The sequence below is a fragment of the Drosophila suzukii genome, chromosome 2L, assembly GCF_043229965.1.
Source record: "Drosophila suzukii chromosome 2L, CBGP_Dsuzu_IsoJpt1.0, whole genome shotgun sequence".
NCBI classification, from domain to species: Eukaryota; Metazoa; Arthropoda; class Insecta; order Diptera; family Drosophilidae; genus Drosophila; species Drosophila suzukii.
The window spans coordinates 16996879-17014115 of record NC_092080.1 but is presented as its reverse complement, the minus strand read 5'-3'; the positions used below and the strand labels follow the sequence as shown (position 1 = coordinate 17014115).

Genomic DNA, 17237 nt, shown 5'->3' with positions numbered 1-17237 from the left:
GGCGGTCTACAACATAATATTAGTTCACGGAAATATTTAGTTCAAGGCGAAGAGTGTAAACTTTAAAGTAATTTTTCAATCCATATATATTTATAAATGTATTTTAATATGTGCCCCTAATTTTCAGCTTGCGTCGAAAGTCTTTTAAAAAAATTGAAAATGTTTTGACCAAAAATTAGTTATCATAACGAATATTAACAATATTTGTGTCCGCAGATCCTCCCTAATCATCGGTGTTCTTGCGCGTGAGCGCCACCAGATCGACGGCGTTGATGGAGTCCGGAAACATGGAGTGGTAGTTGATCACGGGCACATAGGCCGCCGTGATCACTCGTCCGGCAAACCAGCGTCCGTGCAGGGCGTTCACCGCCAGCACAGCAGTCGTTGTTCCCGGACACTTCACGTAGACGGTGCCCGTGGGCGAGGCGGTGTCCACGTGGATGTGCAGCACCCCGCCGTGCTTGGCGCACTCCTCGAGCACATCGTCGCGGATCTCCACGTCCCAGGTGGGGTTCGTTTCCGTGCGTGGATCAAACATATTCGACAGTACGAAGCACTGCGTGGCTATCGACGGAGCCGCCTCCTGTTGCTGCAACGGCGCCGGTTGAGGAGCAGTGGCCAGCAGAGCATTGGCCGCCGCCTGGGGCACAGCCAGACCGGCTCCCTCCGCCAGCTTGAACATCAGTTGCAGGCGGCCTGTGGCGCCCAGATCGATGCCTGTGCGATCCATCTCGTCCGTGTCCAGCGAGGTGGTGTTCATGTCCAGTCGCTCCGTCACATTGCCCACTTTCATGAGGCGGCCGGCCAGTTCGAAGCCGTTCAATTGTTCCAAAGCCTTTTTGGCATCGTCAGCATTGTGGTACTGTGGAAAAGATAATTCCCATTAATTCGGTACAAATTAATCTTAAAAGCATAAAGGACACCCAAAATGCCTAAGTGCGTAGCGAAAAAGAACCAGAAACCCACCGTTATAAACCCGTATCCCTTGGAACGACCCGTCTCCGTGTCCATGATCAATTGAATGGCATCAATCTTTCCGAAAGGCTCAAATATGCCCCTCAGCATGTCTTCGGTAATGTTGAAGTGCAGTGATCCCACGTAGAGGCGCATGGGACCCGTGTGACTCTTCGGCTGGAATGCGGGGGCCGCATTCTGGAGTCGATTCTTTTCAGCCTGCGTGTGCTGCACCATAATGGGCACGCCGAGCAACCGCTGGCCGGAAAGGCCCAGAGCCAGGGCCACGGACTCCGGATCCTCGAACTCGATGTATGCGATGCCCTTGAAGCGCTTTGTCTTGTTGCACGTGATCAGGCGCACGTCGCGCACCTTTCCCACGCTGGAGAAGAACTCCTCCAAATCACGAGCACGCACTCGTTGCGACAGCTGGATGCAGAAGACGGTGCGGGCGTCCCGCTCCTCGGGACTCAGCTCGGTGGGCGGGGTTCGGTCGCTAGCTCCATTCGCTGGCGAGCGACGACGGGGCGAGTGGGTTCCTCGACGACGGCTGCTATAGTTAGCAAAAGAAAACATTAATTAATTAAAAATAGAACCAGGAAAGGCGAAGACTTCATCTTATCTAAACAGCTTTTTAAATCCAAATAAAATCTCTATCGACAGAATGTTTAAATTAATTCTACGTATCCTTATGTTTATCACTTTAAATGGGTATTTAAATTTATGCGCTTTAAAGGGATTAAGATAATGAAAACCAAATTTCTCTTTATATAAGTATATATAAGGGGGTGAAATTTACGAAGTTAATCGAGAACATTTTACTATTTAAATAGTATGAAGTGCTTAAAATCACTTAATAGTTAAAATGACTTTCTTTAAATACCATTAATTTTAAGCTGATTGTTAATGACGGAATTACAATTATTAAGAGAGGGTAATAAATAAATAGAAAGACCAGAACTTTGTTGCATATGATCTCAACTCACTTCCTGTCCTTTGAGCGGGAATGACTGCGCTTGCGTTCACGGATCGGACTCAGCCGTTTGCGCTGCTGTTCGCGGGAGCGACTGCGACGGCGTTTATCCCGGGATCGATCCGGCAGCATGGGCTTGGTGCTGCTGCCGCCACGTCGATCCCGTGAGCGTCGGTCCCTGTCACGATCGCCGCCACCATGGCGAATGCGACGATCATCGACTCCTCCGCCACGCTCTTCCCTCGATCGACTGCGACGAGTCCTGTCGCGTTCACGTTCGCGATCCCGCTCCCGATCTCGATCACCACCGCCTTCTCTGCGTCGATCCCGGTCGGCTCCTTCGCGGTGTCGGTCGCGTTCTTTATCCTTGTCCCTTTGATTGCTGCGTTCACTGCCGCGATCTCGACGGGATTTGGCATCCCGTGAGCCGCTTCTGCTTCTGCGAAAGTGAAAAAGTGGGTGTGAGTTAGATGGAGTATCAGTACGAACACTATAAGCCAGATAGAAATATAAGTAGTAGAATAGTAATTATGTATTTTGTTAATACATTTATATACCTTATTTAGTGGTTTAAAAAATCTAGTCTTCTGTGGCAACCTGATAATGATTAAAATGGTTTTAGGAAGAATAGAAATTCGACTCTAAATATGGTAGTCTATGTTGTGGACAAACCACTCAGTTCGGAAATCAACTAGCCAAGAATATATTAATCTATGTTTACATTTCTTTCTAGTTGTGGTTAGTACAGATTGTTCCTAGTTTGCCATATCTTAGGGGTAAAATGTTAGGATCCTTAAATAGTTGTTTTCACTTACCGGGACCGTTTGCTTTTTTTATTGTGTGAGCTTCCTCCATTCCTTGGACCATTCTCGGTGAAGTCGTCGTCGTGACCTCCGCCGCCGGGACTGCTGCCGCTGCGCCTGCGTCCACCACGTCCACCGCTGCCCGCACTGACATTCTACACAGATAGGTGTTTTGTTTGTTTTTGTGGATTGGGTGTGGGAGTGGACAGGGAGGATGGGTTGGGTCGGGCGCAAGCAATAATGTAGATACAGATAAGTGGATTATTTTTTTGTCGATCGGTTTCAGTTTTTTGTTTTTTGGTGGGTGGGAACACATAACGGGTGTTGATAGTTCGTTACGTTGTTGTCGTTGTTGAGATGTTGGTTGATTTTCGATTATATCATTTGAGTTTGTTATGATATATTATTTTTCAGTTTCGTAAATATTTTTTTTTTTTGAATAAGAGAAAGCAAATCAAAGTAAATTAGTTAAATTTTTGGCATCTGCAAGTATATAAAGTAGAAATGCTTAAGTCAACAATGATCATTTGGGGATCATTGCCAATTTTTAGCAAGGTAGTAATAAGGATAATAGGTATAGATATTGCTTATACGTAGTTTCGGTAAATATATCATATATGGCACACACACAGATGGTTCACGACGGCGAGAAATGTTGTCTCCACATGGGCAAATTTCTCATGCTCATTCTCATTCTCAATCAGTTCAGTTTTGGGGGAATGTTTAGCGCTGGCTAGTGGAGTGGACTGGTTGATTGGTTCTCAAAAAGACGTCGTCTATATATATATAGGACATAGACATTATATAAGTAAGATTGTAGTGCTATAGTTTAAGAATTGCTTATTACTTTTTGTTTGTTCAAATAGATTTGGTTTTGGCTTAGCTTTTTGGGCTTTTGTGTTGGTCATTATTGCTTATTTTTTCGATTACTGTTTATGGTAAATCTGTAATTTGTAATTTGAGCGATACTTTCTTTCTTGTCTGACTGTGAGTGAGAGTAGTAGTAGTGCTGCCTGCTGCCCCAGACAAGTTAGGAGGAGTATATCTGAAATTTAGTGCACGTTCAGTTTCATTGGTTTACATAGAGCAGTAAGGTAACGAATTTCAATTGGATTGTGTTCAAAAAAACTCAAACATAAACAAATCATATTGAATACAAAATGCCTAGATATGTTTTGGTTTTTTTTTTTATTGTTTTGTAATTTTGTAATTGGTTTTTTCGCAGCTTCTGGCACATTCAAAACTTACCAAATGGTCTCCAGCTTTTTGTGTTTAGAATGACCAAAACAATCTCTAGCAACAATATTGAGCTTATTCGATTCTCTGCAAAGACATTTCACCCTTAAGAATTATTCTAGCATTTTGGTTCGGTTTGTAATTTTTTAATGGTGATTGTGTGTGGGTAATTTTTGGTTGTTCTTAGTGAGACAGCAGATAGGAAGAAATAAGAGCATTAAACTCAAGATTTGTTGGTTCGGGGCGAGAGGGACTTCAGTAATGTAATTCCATACTTTTGAGATTGCATTCAAGATGGATTCAAGTGTGTTTGATAAACTGTACAAAACTAAGTTAATTTTCTTTATGGAAGAGCTGGACACTATCGGACGAAAAATATAAGTTATTTCTGGAGATTATTAATTGCATTTTTATAGAGAATGTATGACTTAAATTCACACACTACTGCAGTAATAACTAAGAAAACTGTTTAACCAAATAAAAGTAGACATATATTTACAGATTTAATTATGATAACAGATGAGCAACTTCATCTAGGTTTACAAAGATCCTAAATAAGATTGACAAGGTTTTTAAACGACCTTTCTAGATCAGATAAGAAAATGACGAGCCATAGTAAGTACTAAAAGTACGTTTCAATCAGTCAAAAAAATAAAAGTCCAAGTTAATGAGAAATATGGTATAGAAAGGTAGTAAATAGTAGACGTAATATCGTTGATTTTCGTTTTTGCATTAAATGGGTTAAACAAGATATTTTTTTGCAAATGATATAACTTTAGAGAGCCATGACTTGGTTAAAATTAAATGTGTACTGTTTCCAGACACTTGTTACGTCGTTTTTAGTTGCCCTTGCAGCCCTGCCAAATATTTTGCACCCCACTGTACCCACTGCAATGGACACGACTGTTTCAAATGCCGAGGCGGAAGATGAACAACACAAACCCACACACAGACAGATTCTCGTTGGCGAAATTATTTTCTGTATGCACGGGCAGTCATGTATGAAGTCTATAGAAAACAAAAAAAAATTACGAAAATCAGCACGCAGTGCACTGTTTCGTGTGCCGGTTTTTATTTATCAACAAAATTAGGTTAAAAATCGATTTAAGACCACTTAGTATGCATCGAGTGCACATGTGTGTGTGTGTGTGCCCGAGACGACGACTTACATACAAACACAAAAATGCACGTTCGTACACAGCGCGCCTGTGGGTGTCTATGTGGGGAAAAGAAGTATACAAACATACATGTGAAGTAACTGTTTTTCATTTTGTTTTCGCAGCAAAATAATCGCATTTGGTTGGCACTTAAACCAGTGGGGCTTAATTTAAACGACTAACGCCTGATATGCGGCAGTCGAAACTTACGTTTTTCTGATACGGCGCCTCGAGCATCGCCTCCACATCAAAGTCCTCGGCCATGTTAGAAAATTTCTGTGGTTCTATCCGGGGTGCTCCGTGAAAAAAGTCCCCTGCTCGGTGTCTGGCACGTTTGGAGAAATCAAAATGTGGTGGTGACGCACAGCGCAATTCGCAGAACCACTTACGAACTCCTTTTCTGACTTTTGCGCTTGTTAGTGTACGATTTTATGAATTTTCCACCAGATTTTCCTCTATAGCGTGGCTGCTTGTTTTCGGCTTCGATGTCAGTTTATCGATATTTTTGGAATAAAAGTAAATATTTAAATCGTGATATATTTTTTCACCAGATATATCGCTATTATCGCTACTTCTTGATATTTTTCTCCATATATATCGCTATTATCGATATTTCTTGCGCCGCTGTCACGTAAGAGCCACATAGCCACTTATCGATAGGGTGCCAGCGACATAAGTCTCCAATCCACCCTACAGCGACATTGTTATCGATAAAGTAACAAGGTCTGTTCAGACCGGATACTTTATTTCTTTGTTGAAAGAAAATAAATATATGTATAAAAGAAATGGAAGAGGGCTTGAGGATCGTCAGGCGAAAAATGTTAATCACATGAGTATGAGTTTTTAACATATCTCTCAAAATGCATGTACCTTGATCCTGCGTTTGGTGACAATAGAAAAGTTTGATAACGTTTTATTATTGATGACTTTTGGTTAGCATTTTGTAGAGATTTGAGGTGTTTGCTATTTTTTTTAAGAAACAGATAGTAACGTTATGTATAAAATATTTATAAATCTAAATGCTGAACAATAGACGATTACAAATCTGATTACAAATTTAAAATATTTAAATTAATAAATTTAAAAGCTGAACAATGGTCGATTACTAATTCAAAAAAGCCAGAAATCAAGCTGACTGAAACAGAGCTGAATATGGCGGGAAAAGTGCTGATCGGGCAACACAGATACCATCACATCGAAAAGCAGCAAAATTCTGTTGGTAAACATACGCAAGAAGAAGTCGAAGTCTGGCAAATTAATGCGCCAGCATGCAAGCGCAACCAGTTGATTGCAATTCCCTGGATACAGTGAACCTGGCGCAAACCTTCTGAATGGATTCACAGCCGACTCGCAGTGAGAAGCGAGAAATAAGCACCTGCAGTTGCTGTTGAGTCATCAGCTTTTAGCCAAATACCCAAAAAAAAACAAGGCCAGCCGTCGTTAGAACCACCCAACCTGCTGACCAGGTAGAACGACAAAGGTAGCCCCAGGTGAGCCACAGGTGAGAGGCGTAGTCTTCGACGAGGATGGCGTAAGCCGATCCAACGAGCCACCACCACCCCATCGCCAAATAATCGTTACGCGTCGCTGACTAGGTGTGTCTAAACTCCGACTAACTTTCGTCTACGTTTGCAGAGCGCGCACATACACACACGCACACCACCCCAACCCAGTAACCCCAAAAACCAACCCATTGCGGCACTAGCCCCAATGGAGGACTACAAGTTCCTGTTCAAAATCGTCCTGGTGGGCAATGCGGGCGTGGGCAAGACCTGCCTGGTGCGCCGCTTCACCCAGGGCCTGTTTCCGCCTGGGCAGGGAGCCACCATCGGCGTGGACTTCATGATCAAGACGGTGGAGGTGGAGGGCGAGAAGATCAAGCTGCAGATCTGGGACACTGCCGGCCAGGAGCGTTTCCGCTCCATCACGCAGAGCTACTATCGATCAGCCCACGCTCTGATCCTCGTCTACGACATTAGCTGCCAACCCACGTTCGACTGCCTGCCCGATTGGCTGCGCGAGATTCAGGAGTATGCGAACTCCAAGGTGCTCAAGATTCTGGTGGGGAACAAGACGGACCGGGATGACCGCGAGATACCCACCCAGATTGGAGAGGAGTTTGCCAAACAGCACGATATGTACTTCCTGGAGACGTCCGCCAAGGAGGCGGAGAACGTGGAGCGGCTGTTCTACGAGATAGCCGCCGAATTGATTGGACAGGCCAGGAGCAAGGATGGCAGTGGTTCGGCTGCGGCGGCGGCCGCCCAGCGCCAGTCGGAGGGCAGCTCCATCGGGCTGGGGAGCTTCAGTGCCAAGGCAGCGCAGAGCAATTGTTGCGGCGGACTCGCCAGTGGCGGCGGCAGCGGCTCCAACTCTAGTCAAGTGGGTTGAGCTGCAAACTGGACTGGAAACTGAGCAGCTACTCTATAAATAGTTAAGGACTAATCGTGATATTTCATTGATTTTTTACCATCAAGCTCCTCTATTCTAACACTTATTTTTCATTTGTCAAACGACCTTGATTACCGATTATCACGATTAAGATTACATCTGAGGTGAATATACCTCATGTTGATGATTTAATACCTTATCTTGATAAATAACTTTATTTCCGATTACTTTTACAGAAAAAGTATTTAAAACTATATCTAAAAGAATTTAACTAATAACAAATAGCCCAAATTATTTAAGTTAACCAAAAATCAACGTTAAGATTCACTTCTAACCTGTGCAATCGAAACTGGAAACTGGGCAGCTAATCTATAAATAGATAAACACTAATCGTGATATTCGTTTGATCTTTTACAACGTATTGTTTTCTTATAGTCAAACAAAAAGCTCTCCCAATTCAAAGTATTTTGTTTCCTAATATTTATAAAGCCAAACTAAAATGATACTAACAATTTATTGATATACCTACAATTCTTTTAGTTAACCCCAATTGTTTAGTGTCCCAATTATCACGATTAATATCTACTCCAAAACTAGCTGTCAATGACTAAGGATGCTAAATATTTGTGTTACAAGAACTCCGTTGGAGGTGTTTTTAAGCGCCTAATTTTATTGATTAGTATTATATTACCGTATTGATCCAATTGTGGATCGTTTACCAAGTGAGCATCACAATCACAGCCAATGCTGCGAGAATTTATGATATCAATAATGCTATGCACAGAATTCTGTTTATTTTAATTGTTTCCTAAGAAGTATTGCATATTTTATACATTGAATTTTTTGTATACATATACAAATTATGCATATTTATTAGCAATTATTTTTAAATATTTTTATGATTAATGTGCAATCATTTGTAATGCAATTTTTAAACGGTACTCGTAATAGTGTTTAAGGTAATTTCATGACATTCCAAAAATTAAGAAGTAGAAAGTGTATGGATAGACCAGAAAACTAAATAATAAATAAATAAATAAACTAATTATCAAGTGTTCTTTAATTAATAATATCACCACATAGGAAGATCCAAATGTTATAATATAAAAAGTAAAAAAATATTAACATGTAAAATTAAAAACAATGTTGAAAAGCTCCATTTTTAAATTCGTTGTGACCGTGTCCTTTCGATATTCAGGGGTTTTCAAGGCGACTGAGTAGATTTAAGCAAAAATCGCTCCACTCCAGTTCAGAGTTCAGACAACTCCTCCACTTCAATTTTAAAGGGCCACAAATTTCATTCAGCTGTTCTGCCCACAAAATATTTTTCTCCATTACCTTGCGAGTTAGAAATGCCGCCAGGGAATTTTCGTTGTGGGAAAAATAAAGCTTTCCAATGTAACTTAGATGAAGACCGAGGGCGAGAGAATTAAGGTTAGTACAATTGCTTTTTGTTTTCCTCAAAAAAGACGCTTGCAGATTGTCGATCTCCTTAAATTTCTTACATCCCCAAACTTCAGCCATATAAAGTTCCATTAACCGTGTCCAAGGTTCTGATTTGCTACTGAAATCCTCAAGGCGACTTTTGGCGTTTGAAATCATATTTCTTACTTGTTGTGTGCTTGAGAGCAACGGGGTAAATTCGAAATCCAGAAATAAAGCATTAGACGTCGTTTTGATCTCCTGTCCTTTAATATTCCATTTCTCAACTGCAGATAATCGGGCGCCTCGCCTAAAAACCATCACTTCAGACTTCTTCATGTCCACCACAAAGCCCCATTTGTTGCAGTAGTTTTCCAGCTGGTTGATCATATCTTGAAGACCGGAAACACTATCAGAAAGAATTGCCATTTTATCAGCATACATTAGGGTGCTTATTTGGCGATCATCGATATGGATTCCATCTTTTAACTCATCGGGAAGATCGTTTAGATATAGGGAAAATATTAATGCTGATAGGTCCCCACGGCCCCATTGAAAATAACCAAGGAGTTGGTCTCGGTACTCCCTCTGTTCGTATATAAATCTTAAGAATCTGATTATTTTTGACGATACTCCAAGTTTTTGAAGTTTGGGCCATAAAAGTGTTCTAAGCATTTCTGAAGATATTGATTCAAAATGAACGAAATACGAGTAAACTTTCGTTCCCTTTTCAGCTAACTTCATGTTGGCCATGGTACTTAAATTATAAACAAAATCTTTCTTAGAGGATTTTCCTGAAAAACGAATCTGAGAGTTACTCAAGATTTTGTTTTTTTTGCACCATTTTGTCAGCCTTATCTTTAGTATATTGATTAAAAGTTCTGATGTTGATAAGAGATTCAAGACCACGATTTGTTTTTCTTTTAATTCGTTGAAAAGATCATTGCAGCGTAGGGTTATTGTCCCAATAATATCTTTTAAGGCGTATTTTGAAAACTTTGGCCAAGAGCCGTGCCTAAGAGCAATAATTACTTCCTCTGCCTTTATTTCCGAGTCCAATGTCGAATCGCTTAGTACAATGCTGGAATCAAATGGTACAACATTACTGGCTTTCCGTCGTATTGGTGAAACCCTGGTTACTTGAGAGTTTCGCAGGAAACTAAGGTCCATTTGCAGGCATATGGGTAGATGATCGGATCCATGTCGCGTTTGCCCCTCTTCTGGCTTATCCACTTTGAAGTCTATCACGGATGCCATTAGATTGTGGCTTACTGCTGCTAAATCGATGGTAGAATTGCCTATCGCACTGAAGTAGGTATAACTTCCCTCCGAGTCCCCATGGGTCAAACCATTAAGAATTTGAAGCTTGTTATCGGCGCAAAAGGAAAGAAACTTGCTTCCGTTTTTTCTCTTTTTATCATGAGATAGGCGACCGTTTGTATTAGCCACACAGGGATTGGGTTCCACAGGCTGTTTTATTTCACCTATCCGAATATTTACATCGCCCATAACAATGACATTATCAATGGGGGTTTCCTTATTTTCAAAAGCTTTCTTCACCGGCTCGAATTCTTCATCCCATCCTATAGTATGGATGTAAAGTGGAACTATATTTAGTTTTTTATCACCCATGCGCAGTTGTAGCAGCTTAAAACCATTAGGTTCTACAGTTGAGTGGCTAATCCCAAACTCCTTAAGCGATTTCCGAATGCCTATTATACACCCACCGATTCCTCTGCCACGACGAAAAACTTTCGTGGCATCCTTCCAATGCAAAAAGTCAAAATCGGGCTGCTGTTTCTCGAAATCCTCGATGACTGGGGCATTCGGAAGGGTATGTGTTTCGAGTAAGATATAAACATCAAAGTTGCGTAGATATTTGATAAACTCTTTGTTGTTCTGTTTACCTTCTAGACCTCTAATATTATATGAAGTGATGTTTAACGACTGGATTGGGGCACTAACTTCTCTTTTCGCGCTCATACTTAAGCAGTTTTAACAATATAATTTTATAAACGAAGATTTTTCTGTCTTCAAACTGCGCTTATATAGTGAATAAACCAGTAAATACACAGAATTAAATGCAGTTACTTGCTTCCGGACATACCACTGATAAGCCAAGTAATTATAAACAAGCTTGTGAAATTAGTATGATTCATTTATCTCTCACTTGGGTTTTCCAAATTTCTCTTCTTTTATAGTATGTATAATATAATATATATATTCAGAGTTCACTATCGTTCACTTTATTATTATCTTAGTTATTTTTCCCTTATATAGTGTTCTGATTGGAAATAATTGCAATAACAATACTTTGCTTGTGAATTCCCCTCTAGTCTTTCGATCGGTTCTGCCTTCAAACCTATCGATGTAACTACATATCGAAACCCAGCTAACGCATAAAGATACTTTAAAATGTAGAGTTATATATAACTATACATATTATCTACATTGTTCAGATTATAATATTTTGAAAAAAATATGATATGAATAAATGATATATTAAATATTTTGTTTCATTGTTGTTTTGGTTTTAAAGATAACTTACTTTTAACTTCTTTGCTTTAATTGTATTTAAATGAAGCATGATAGAAGTTTAATTTAAATAAAGACTCTCTTAAATGTGAATCCTTCTGATAAATTAATTGATTACCATATCATTGGTTAGCTTAACGCTAAAGAAAAATGCGCTGCTGGTGGAAAACGCACATATTAAAATATAATAAACGCTTCGAAAATAATGAAACATAATTTGGCAATCTATAAAGACCCCTACCTTTTTTAGATCACCTTTATTGTGTCCAAAGGATGCCCGACGAGCACATTGCACATACCACCCACGCGATCACGGGATTCGATTTATGTCCCGTGGCGATCTCCACCTCCTCTATGACGTTATTTAAACTATCTTTTGTTTCGCCAGCTTCCCAAAAAACGCGGATCGGTGGTTCACAAAATAACCTCGTGCATGGGTTATCTGCTGACTATTTGGTTCTTGAGTCATGATTACGCTTTATGATCCCAAACAGCCGGGGAGTACGACTTTCATGATAGACGGTGCTCTAATTTGATTCAACAATTTTTACTAAAAATAAATATTACCTCCTCGGCCTTTATTCCCGAGTCCAATAAGAATTAGTTCAGTACAATTCTGTAGTCAAACGCGATAAGTCAAAAAGACTTGAGAATTTCTATTGTCTAAAGTATGGTATGGATATTAAGTGGAACTATGTATATTCAGATTATTTGGCACACAGGCGTTGTTGTAGAATCTTTGAGCTCTTGGTTTCAAGAGTTCAGCGAGTTATTCCAAACAATTTTGGTTCAGTGTTCAATTATAACAAAGATTATCACTTTAATAACAATATTTAATTAAATAAACAGCCTCATCTAAACACAAATACTTAGGCCTAACTCTAAGCCTTCAACAAATCGTTGGTTAGCTCCACGCCGAAGAAAACTGCGGCTGTGGAGGGAAAGGCACGTAGTAAAATTGGGAGAATTCCGCGAAATAGAGCTTTGGGACCTTCTGTTGCCATTAGCTTTCTGAAAACGCTTCTGATGCCGTGCTTGTAAGTGCCCTCAGGTGCTGCAATTAAGGCATTTATAGATCATTGCCCATAGAGCCGCTTTTGAATGACTCACCTGACTGTAGACGGCTTTTAAGTACATCGAAGGGCACGGCCAAAGTCCAAAAAACAATACCTGCCGTTCCGCCAGACAGAATCGTTGATGCTGTGCTTATTTGTCCTGTTTTGGACTTATTTCTGGCCAGTTCCTGCAGGAACTCATAGGTTACAAAATAAAATCCGGTGGGCGAATCTGTGGGTATAAGTGATCAGTAACCATTCAGGAGTCTTTAGATATGTAGGTAGTTACCAACCTCTTAAAATGCAGGCACAGGTTCCTTTGAAGAGGCTTCTAATCCCACCCTGCCTATAAAGCTTCGCGGCTGTGTCCATGGTGCCATTATAAAGTAGTGGTCCACTGGACACGGTTTGCGTCTGAAGGAGGACCTTTATCCGATCGCTGGGCACCGTGACGAGGGCGGAACAAACTCCGGCCAAGGCTCCGGCGACGAAGATCTGCGGATAGGTGAGCTTTATGTGGTCGTCCGTTTGGAACAATCTTTTGCCCGCCGCATAGACGGCAAAGTCCACGGCGTAGATGGGAGTCACTCCTACCAGGGGAGCAGATATTCCTCTGTAGAATCCGCGTATTCCCTCTTGCCGAAAGATTCGGGCAGTACAATCTATAACTCCCTTGTAGCGGGGGGGTTGTCCGGGAAAGGGGGTGGGCATGGTTTGAAGGCGAACCTAGTAAAAGGAGGAAACATACATATGTATAACATGATTCTGAAGTCCAGGAAGAGCCTATAACTTTATAGCTCACCTTTATTGTGTCCAAGGGATAACCGACGAGCACATTGCACATACCACCCACTCCACCTGCGATGAAGGACTTCACGGGGTTGGATTTATCTCCGGGGGTGATCTCCACCTCCTCCATGGCGGGGTTTTCAGCTGTTTACGTAAACAATGTGAGAATTCCGTCAGCCTCCGTAAGAGCGCACGTGTTTGCAAATCGCTGGTTTACATGGGAGCGCTATCGATGGCTTATCTGCTGGCAGAGCAGTTGTTGACATATGATAATGATGTGTGCTTCCAAATAACGCGGGAATACAACTTCCATGATCAATCGATGCTCTTATCTATTCTATTTCTAAATATTTCATTTGCATTCCCCAAATTACAGCAGCAACAGCTGATTCACATATAATGTTAACATAGCATAAAATCGGATTAACATAGAGTTATCGATGGCATTCTTTAGTATGTTGAAATTTATACAACGAATTTAATACAAATTGAATAAAAAAAATGAATGTTTATTATCTTTGAGGGCTAAAACTTGAATTTTTGTTGTTACTAAGTTATCATTGATTGATAAAGAATATTTTTTAAATTACAAAGCTTTACCGTAGCTGTTATTTCATAGTTTAATTGTACCCTATTGAAAACTAACATTTTTATTCCAACAAACATTTATAAATGAATTTGTAAATGAATTAAAGGCAGAAAAGAAATAAGCGCATTTTAAATTTTCCGTTCGATGACACCAGTTATCGGTACTACCTCGATATCCAGTACCATCGACAATCGCAGCGAAACGCGGGCAGCGACCACACACTTTTTTAATACAAAAAAGGAAGAGAAGAGCCATGTTTGAGCGTTAAAAGAAATTAGTTAACTATAGTTAGCAGAAGTGGGTGGCCAAGTGCAGGGTGGCCAAAAAACGCGTAAACATTTTCCCCAGCTGCTGTGGAAAGAAAACCTCGGACGCAGTAGAAGAAGAAGAGACAGGGAGAACAACAACAACAACAGCAACAAGAAGAAGAACGACATTCAGCAGGCCAAATTGTTGCGTATTGTTTTTTTTTGTTTTTTCAGTAGGTTTTTGGGTGCGAATTTCGTGAAAATAGTGTGGTTGCCAACATACGCATAACTTATGTCTGATAAAAGTGCGAAGGAATCATGTATTAGTAAGAGTGCGAGCTGCAGCAGCAGGCGCAAGAGAAGAAAGTGAGCGAAAAAGCAACCCGAAGTACATATTCTAGCACCAGGCAAGCAACGTGCTTTGTTGAACGATGTCCCATGGCGAGGATGTGCTAGACAACTGGGAGGAAATTGACGAGGCGGGGGTGAGTGCCATCTGATGTCCTTTAACCTTTCCAGATAACTTATCGAACACCCCCTCCCTTTTCGCAGCTCTCCATGACTCTGCAAACGAAGCTGCAGGCGAGCGACCCACCCGTCCACAAGATGAAGTTGCTCCAACGGCCACAGAGCCTCCAGGAGTCCCCACAAATCCTCAGCAGCGGTGGTGGCGGTGGCGGCGGGAGCGGGAATCCCCTGCCCCGGCAGATCACCATTGCCCGAAAGCCCCAACCACCGCCAGCAGAGGTTGATCCGTCTGCCCAGCAGCAGCTGCCCGTCATGATGGTGCTGCACAAGTCCTCCAATGAGTACGATGCGGCCAGCTATGCCACGCCCACCAGCAACCAGACCGTCAAGATCCTGCGACGGCCCGCCCAGGCGGAGGAGCGACGGGACATGAACGGGATGCGGCCCAAGCAGCCCATCAAAACGCTCAAGCAGCGCGAACAGGAGTACGCCGAGGCCAGACTCCGCATCCTGGGCGCGGCCAAGAACCCCGAGGACGACAAGCCGTTAGTATTTAGCACATAAAGACTGTGACTTAAACCAAATCCTTTCAGTTGTAATGTTAATAATTCAGTATGTGCATAGGGCAGATAAAATAGGGTGTTTCTACATCTTTCATCTTTGTTTGCGATAGTAACATGTAGTATATATGACTATATTAATTTGCAATTGGTGAATCACTCTTCATTATTATTTACTTTACTAGCTTGTCTGGAAAATTATTTGTCATAACATATACATATAATATCATCTATTTTTAAAAGCATTTTTAAGAACTCTAAAAGCTTAAAGAATTTGGCTATGTTGTACAAGCAGTAACTTATCTGTTACAAAACATCTAAGTGGCGTTTATTTATTTATTTTCAGGGCGGCTCCCAGCTCGCCAGCTGTAAACAGTAGCAGTGCGGGTGCAGCTGCACCGTCATCGGCGCCGCCTGCCACTCCCCCTGCTGCCAGCAGCAACAACAACGTCGTTAACAACAACGGTAGCCATCCAGCAGCGGGAATGCATCGCTCCAGTTCGGCACCGAAGATGTCCCAGGTGTCGCCGATGTATAACAACTACAACAGCTACTTCCAGGGGCCGCACAATCAGCCGGGCCTGAACTATTACTATCCGCATAATCCGCAACAGCAGCAGCAACAGCAGCCGTCGCCCTCGATCCAGCCGCATTACAACCAACGTCTGCCGCCGTACGGTGGCGGAGGATCGGGTATGGGAGGAGTTGGGATGCAGGCTCAGGCGCCGCCTCAGTCGTCGCCCAATCCCCAGCAGAGCTGGTCACCTGTTGTGGGCGGATCGGTATCCGCTGCCCTACTGCGTCAACAGTCGCTGCAATCGCCGCAGCAACAACAACAGAATCAGCAGCAGCTTGGCCAGCCACATCCACATCCGTTCAACGACCTAGTCCTGCGTTTGCCCAAGGGTCCTTGTCCGAATGGCTCCATTGGCTTTCAAATGCGCCGGTAACAGACTGCAGCGATGGAGCGCCTGTCTATTTCAATAACTTCTTATTTTCATCTTGGTACATTGATTCCAAATGCATGTTTCTATATATAAAAGAAAAAAACAACCGAAAACAACAACCCACGACTCATTCTGAGATTCTTTGTGGCCAAACATTGAGTTCAGGTTCAATGTGGCGCATATTCGTTGCTATATCCACTGGCTAGACCCAAGCATCAACAACTATGTAAAACAAATTTTATGACGGACTATGGTAGATATTTTGTAAATTTACAACTCACACCACACAATTTTGTATAATGCATACTAATAAAACAAAACCGTAATTTTAAAAGGTGATGCAGGCAAAGAAATTAGCTAAATTGGGGCTAAATACTTAAACATACTTTTATACAATTTTATTCTAATTCTGATTATGTAGATTTTAAGAATCTGATGAAAACATATTCACGGTGACTCGTTCTGCTTATTTTTCTGCCTTCAATGATTATGGCTTATGGAGTACAATGATCCCTCAAATTACCGAGCTCCAGATCCGATCTTATTTATTGCCTGCTGCTGTTCAATACCCAATTAATCAGCGGATGTTGATTCGGACTCGTTTTCGACCTCGATCGCAATGGTGCGTTTCTGATCACAATACCTTGTTGACAATTTAAAAATATTTCGTAGGGGTAACATCTTCGCTCGTCCGTAATTAGGAACATCCTTTCTTTTCAATCTTAAAGTCTGAGATCCTTTTCCAATTTGTATCAATTTATAGAACTACATATGTATATTCCAACATTAAATATCTGAGGGGTGACAAAAAGCTTTAAGCTTTTTATTTACATACATATATGTAAATAGGCTTAAGCTGGGCTTGTCGCGTAAAAGACAAAAATAACTTAAGAGGAAAAATTCCAGATCTTTCTGATGATCATTTGCAAAAAAAAGTAATCGTGATAAGCGGTGCAATTTGAGTTACAGTTGCATTTACCCCCAGCGATCGTTGATTCTTGGGGTCCTGAAAGGCTATCATCGTGTTTTTGTTATTTATTCATAACTTAAAAAATTGGCCTGCTGGAAAACAACAAACAAAAAGGTGCACAGAAAGAAAAAAAGTTAGAA

General features: G+C 41.5%; 5 protein-coding genes across 10 annotated transcripts; 2 read left to right on the top strand and 3 right to left on the bottom strand.

The window, feature by feature from the left end:
- Positions 1-68: 68 nt before the first annotated feature.
- On the bottom strand, positions 69-5671 carry Caper (RNA-binding protein 39-like protein Caper). Of its 3 annotated transcripts, none has more exons than XM_017089373.4 (6): positions 5513-5671; positions 5334-5448; positions 2743-2885; positions 1941-2366; positions 967-1504; positions 69-862 (listed from the first exon to the last, which is right to left on the bottom strand). In XM_017089373.4, the coding sequence occupies exons 2-6, from the start codon at positions 5385-5387 to the stop codon at positions 224-226; spliced, it is 1800 nt and encodes a 599-aa protein (XP_016944862.3). In that variant the 5' UTR covers positions 5388-5448; positions 5513-5671; the 3' UTR covers positions 69-223. The 3 variants fall into 3 exon arrangements, with proteins under 3 accessions (XP_016944862.3, XP_016944861.3, XP_065719402.2); XM_017089372.4 differs by having other exon boundaries at positions 967-1507; positions 5513-5670; XM_065863330.2 differs by having other exon boundaries at positions 967-1507; positions 5334-5622.
- Positions 5672-6289: 618 nt separating this feature from the next.
- Rab30 (RAS oncogene family member Rab30) lies at positions 6290-8560 on the top strand. 4 transcript variants are annotated; one of them, XM_065864352.2, is made up of 2 exons: positions 6290-6589; positions 6759-8560. In XM_065864352.2, exon 2 carries the CDS (start codon positions 6834-6836, stop codon positions 7512-7514), a length of 681 nt encoding a protein of 226 aa, XP_065720424.1. In that variant the 5' UTR covers positions 6290-6589; positions 6759-6833; the 3' UTR covers positions 7515-8560. The 4 variants fall into 4 exon arrangements, with proteins under 4 accessions (XP_065720424.1, XP_016945880.2, XP_016945881.2 ...); XM_017090391.4 differs by having other exon boundaries at positions 6290-6613; XM_017090392.4 differs by having other exon boundaries at positions 6290-6624.
- Positions 8552-11278, bottom strand: LOC118877915 (uncharacterized). The gene is made up of 2 exons (XM_070997101.1): positions 10077-11278; positions 8552-10017 (listed from the first exon to the last, which is right to left on the bottom strand). Exons 1-2 carry the CDS (start codon positions 10917-10919, stop codon positions 9952-9954), a joined length of 909 nt encoding a protein of 302 aa, XP_070853202.1. The 5' UTR covers positions 10920-11278; the 3' UTR covers positions 8552-9951.
- A 1005-nt stretch (positions 11279-12283) lies between these two features.
- MME1 (Mitochondrial Magnesium Exporter 1) lies at positions 12284-13703 on the bottom strand. The gene is made up of 4 exons (XM_017072127.4): positions 13329-13703; positions 12820-13252; positions 12582-12758; positions 12284-12525 (listed from the first exon to the last, which is right to left on the bottom strand). The coding sequence occupies exons 1-4, from the start codon at positions 13443-13445 to the stop codon at positions 12353-12355; spliced, it is 900 nt and encodes a 299-aa protein (XP_016927616.3). The 5' UTR covers positions 13446-13703; the 3' UTR covers positions 12284-12352.
- Positions 13704-14084: 381 nt separating this feature from the next.
- On the top strand, positions 14085-16461 carry LOC108021643 (nuclear transcription factor Y subunit beta). The gene is made up of 3 exons (XM_017090457.4): positions 14085-14637; positions 14705-15165; positions 15527-16461. The coding sequence occupies exons 1-3, from the start codon at positions 14584-14586 to the stop codon at positions 16128-16130; spliced, it is 1119 nt and encodes a 372-aa protein (XP_016945946.3). The 5' UTR covers positions 14085-14583; the 3' UTR covers positions 16131-16461.
- Positions 16462-17237: the final 776 nt, after the last annotated feature.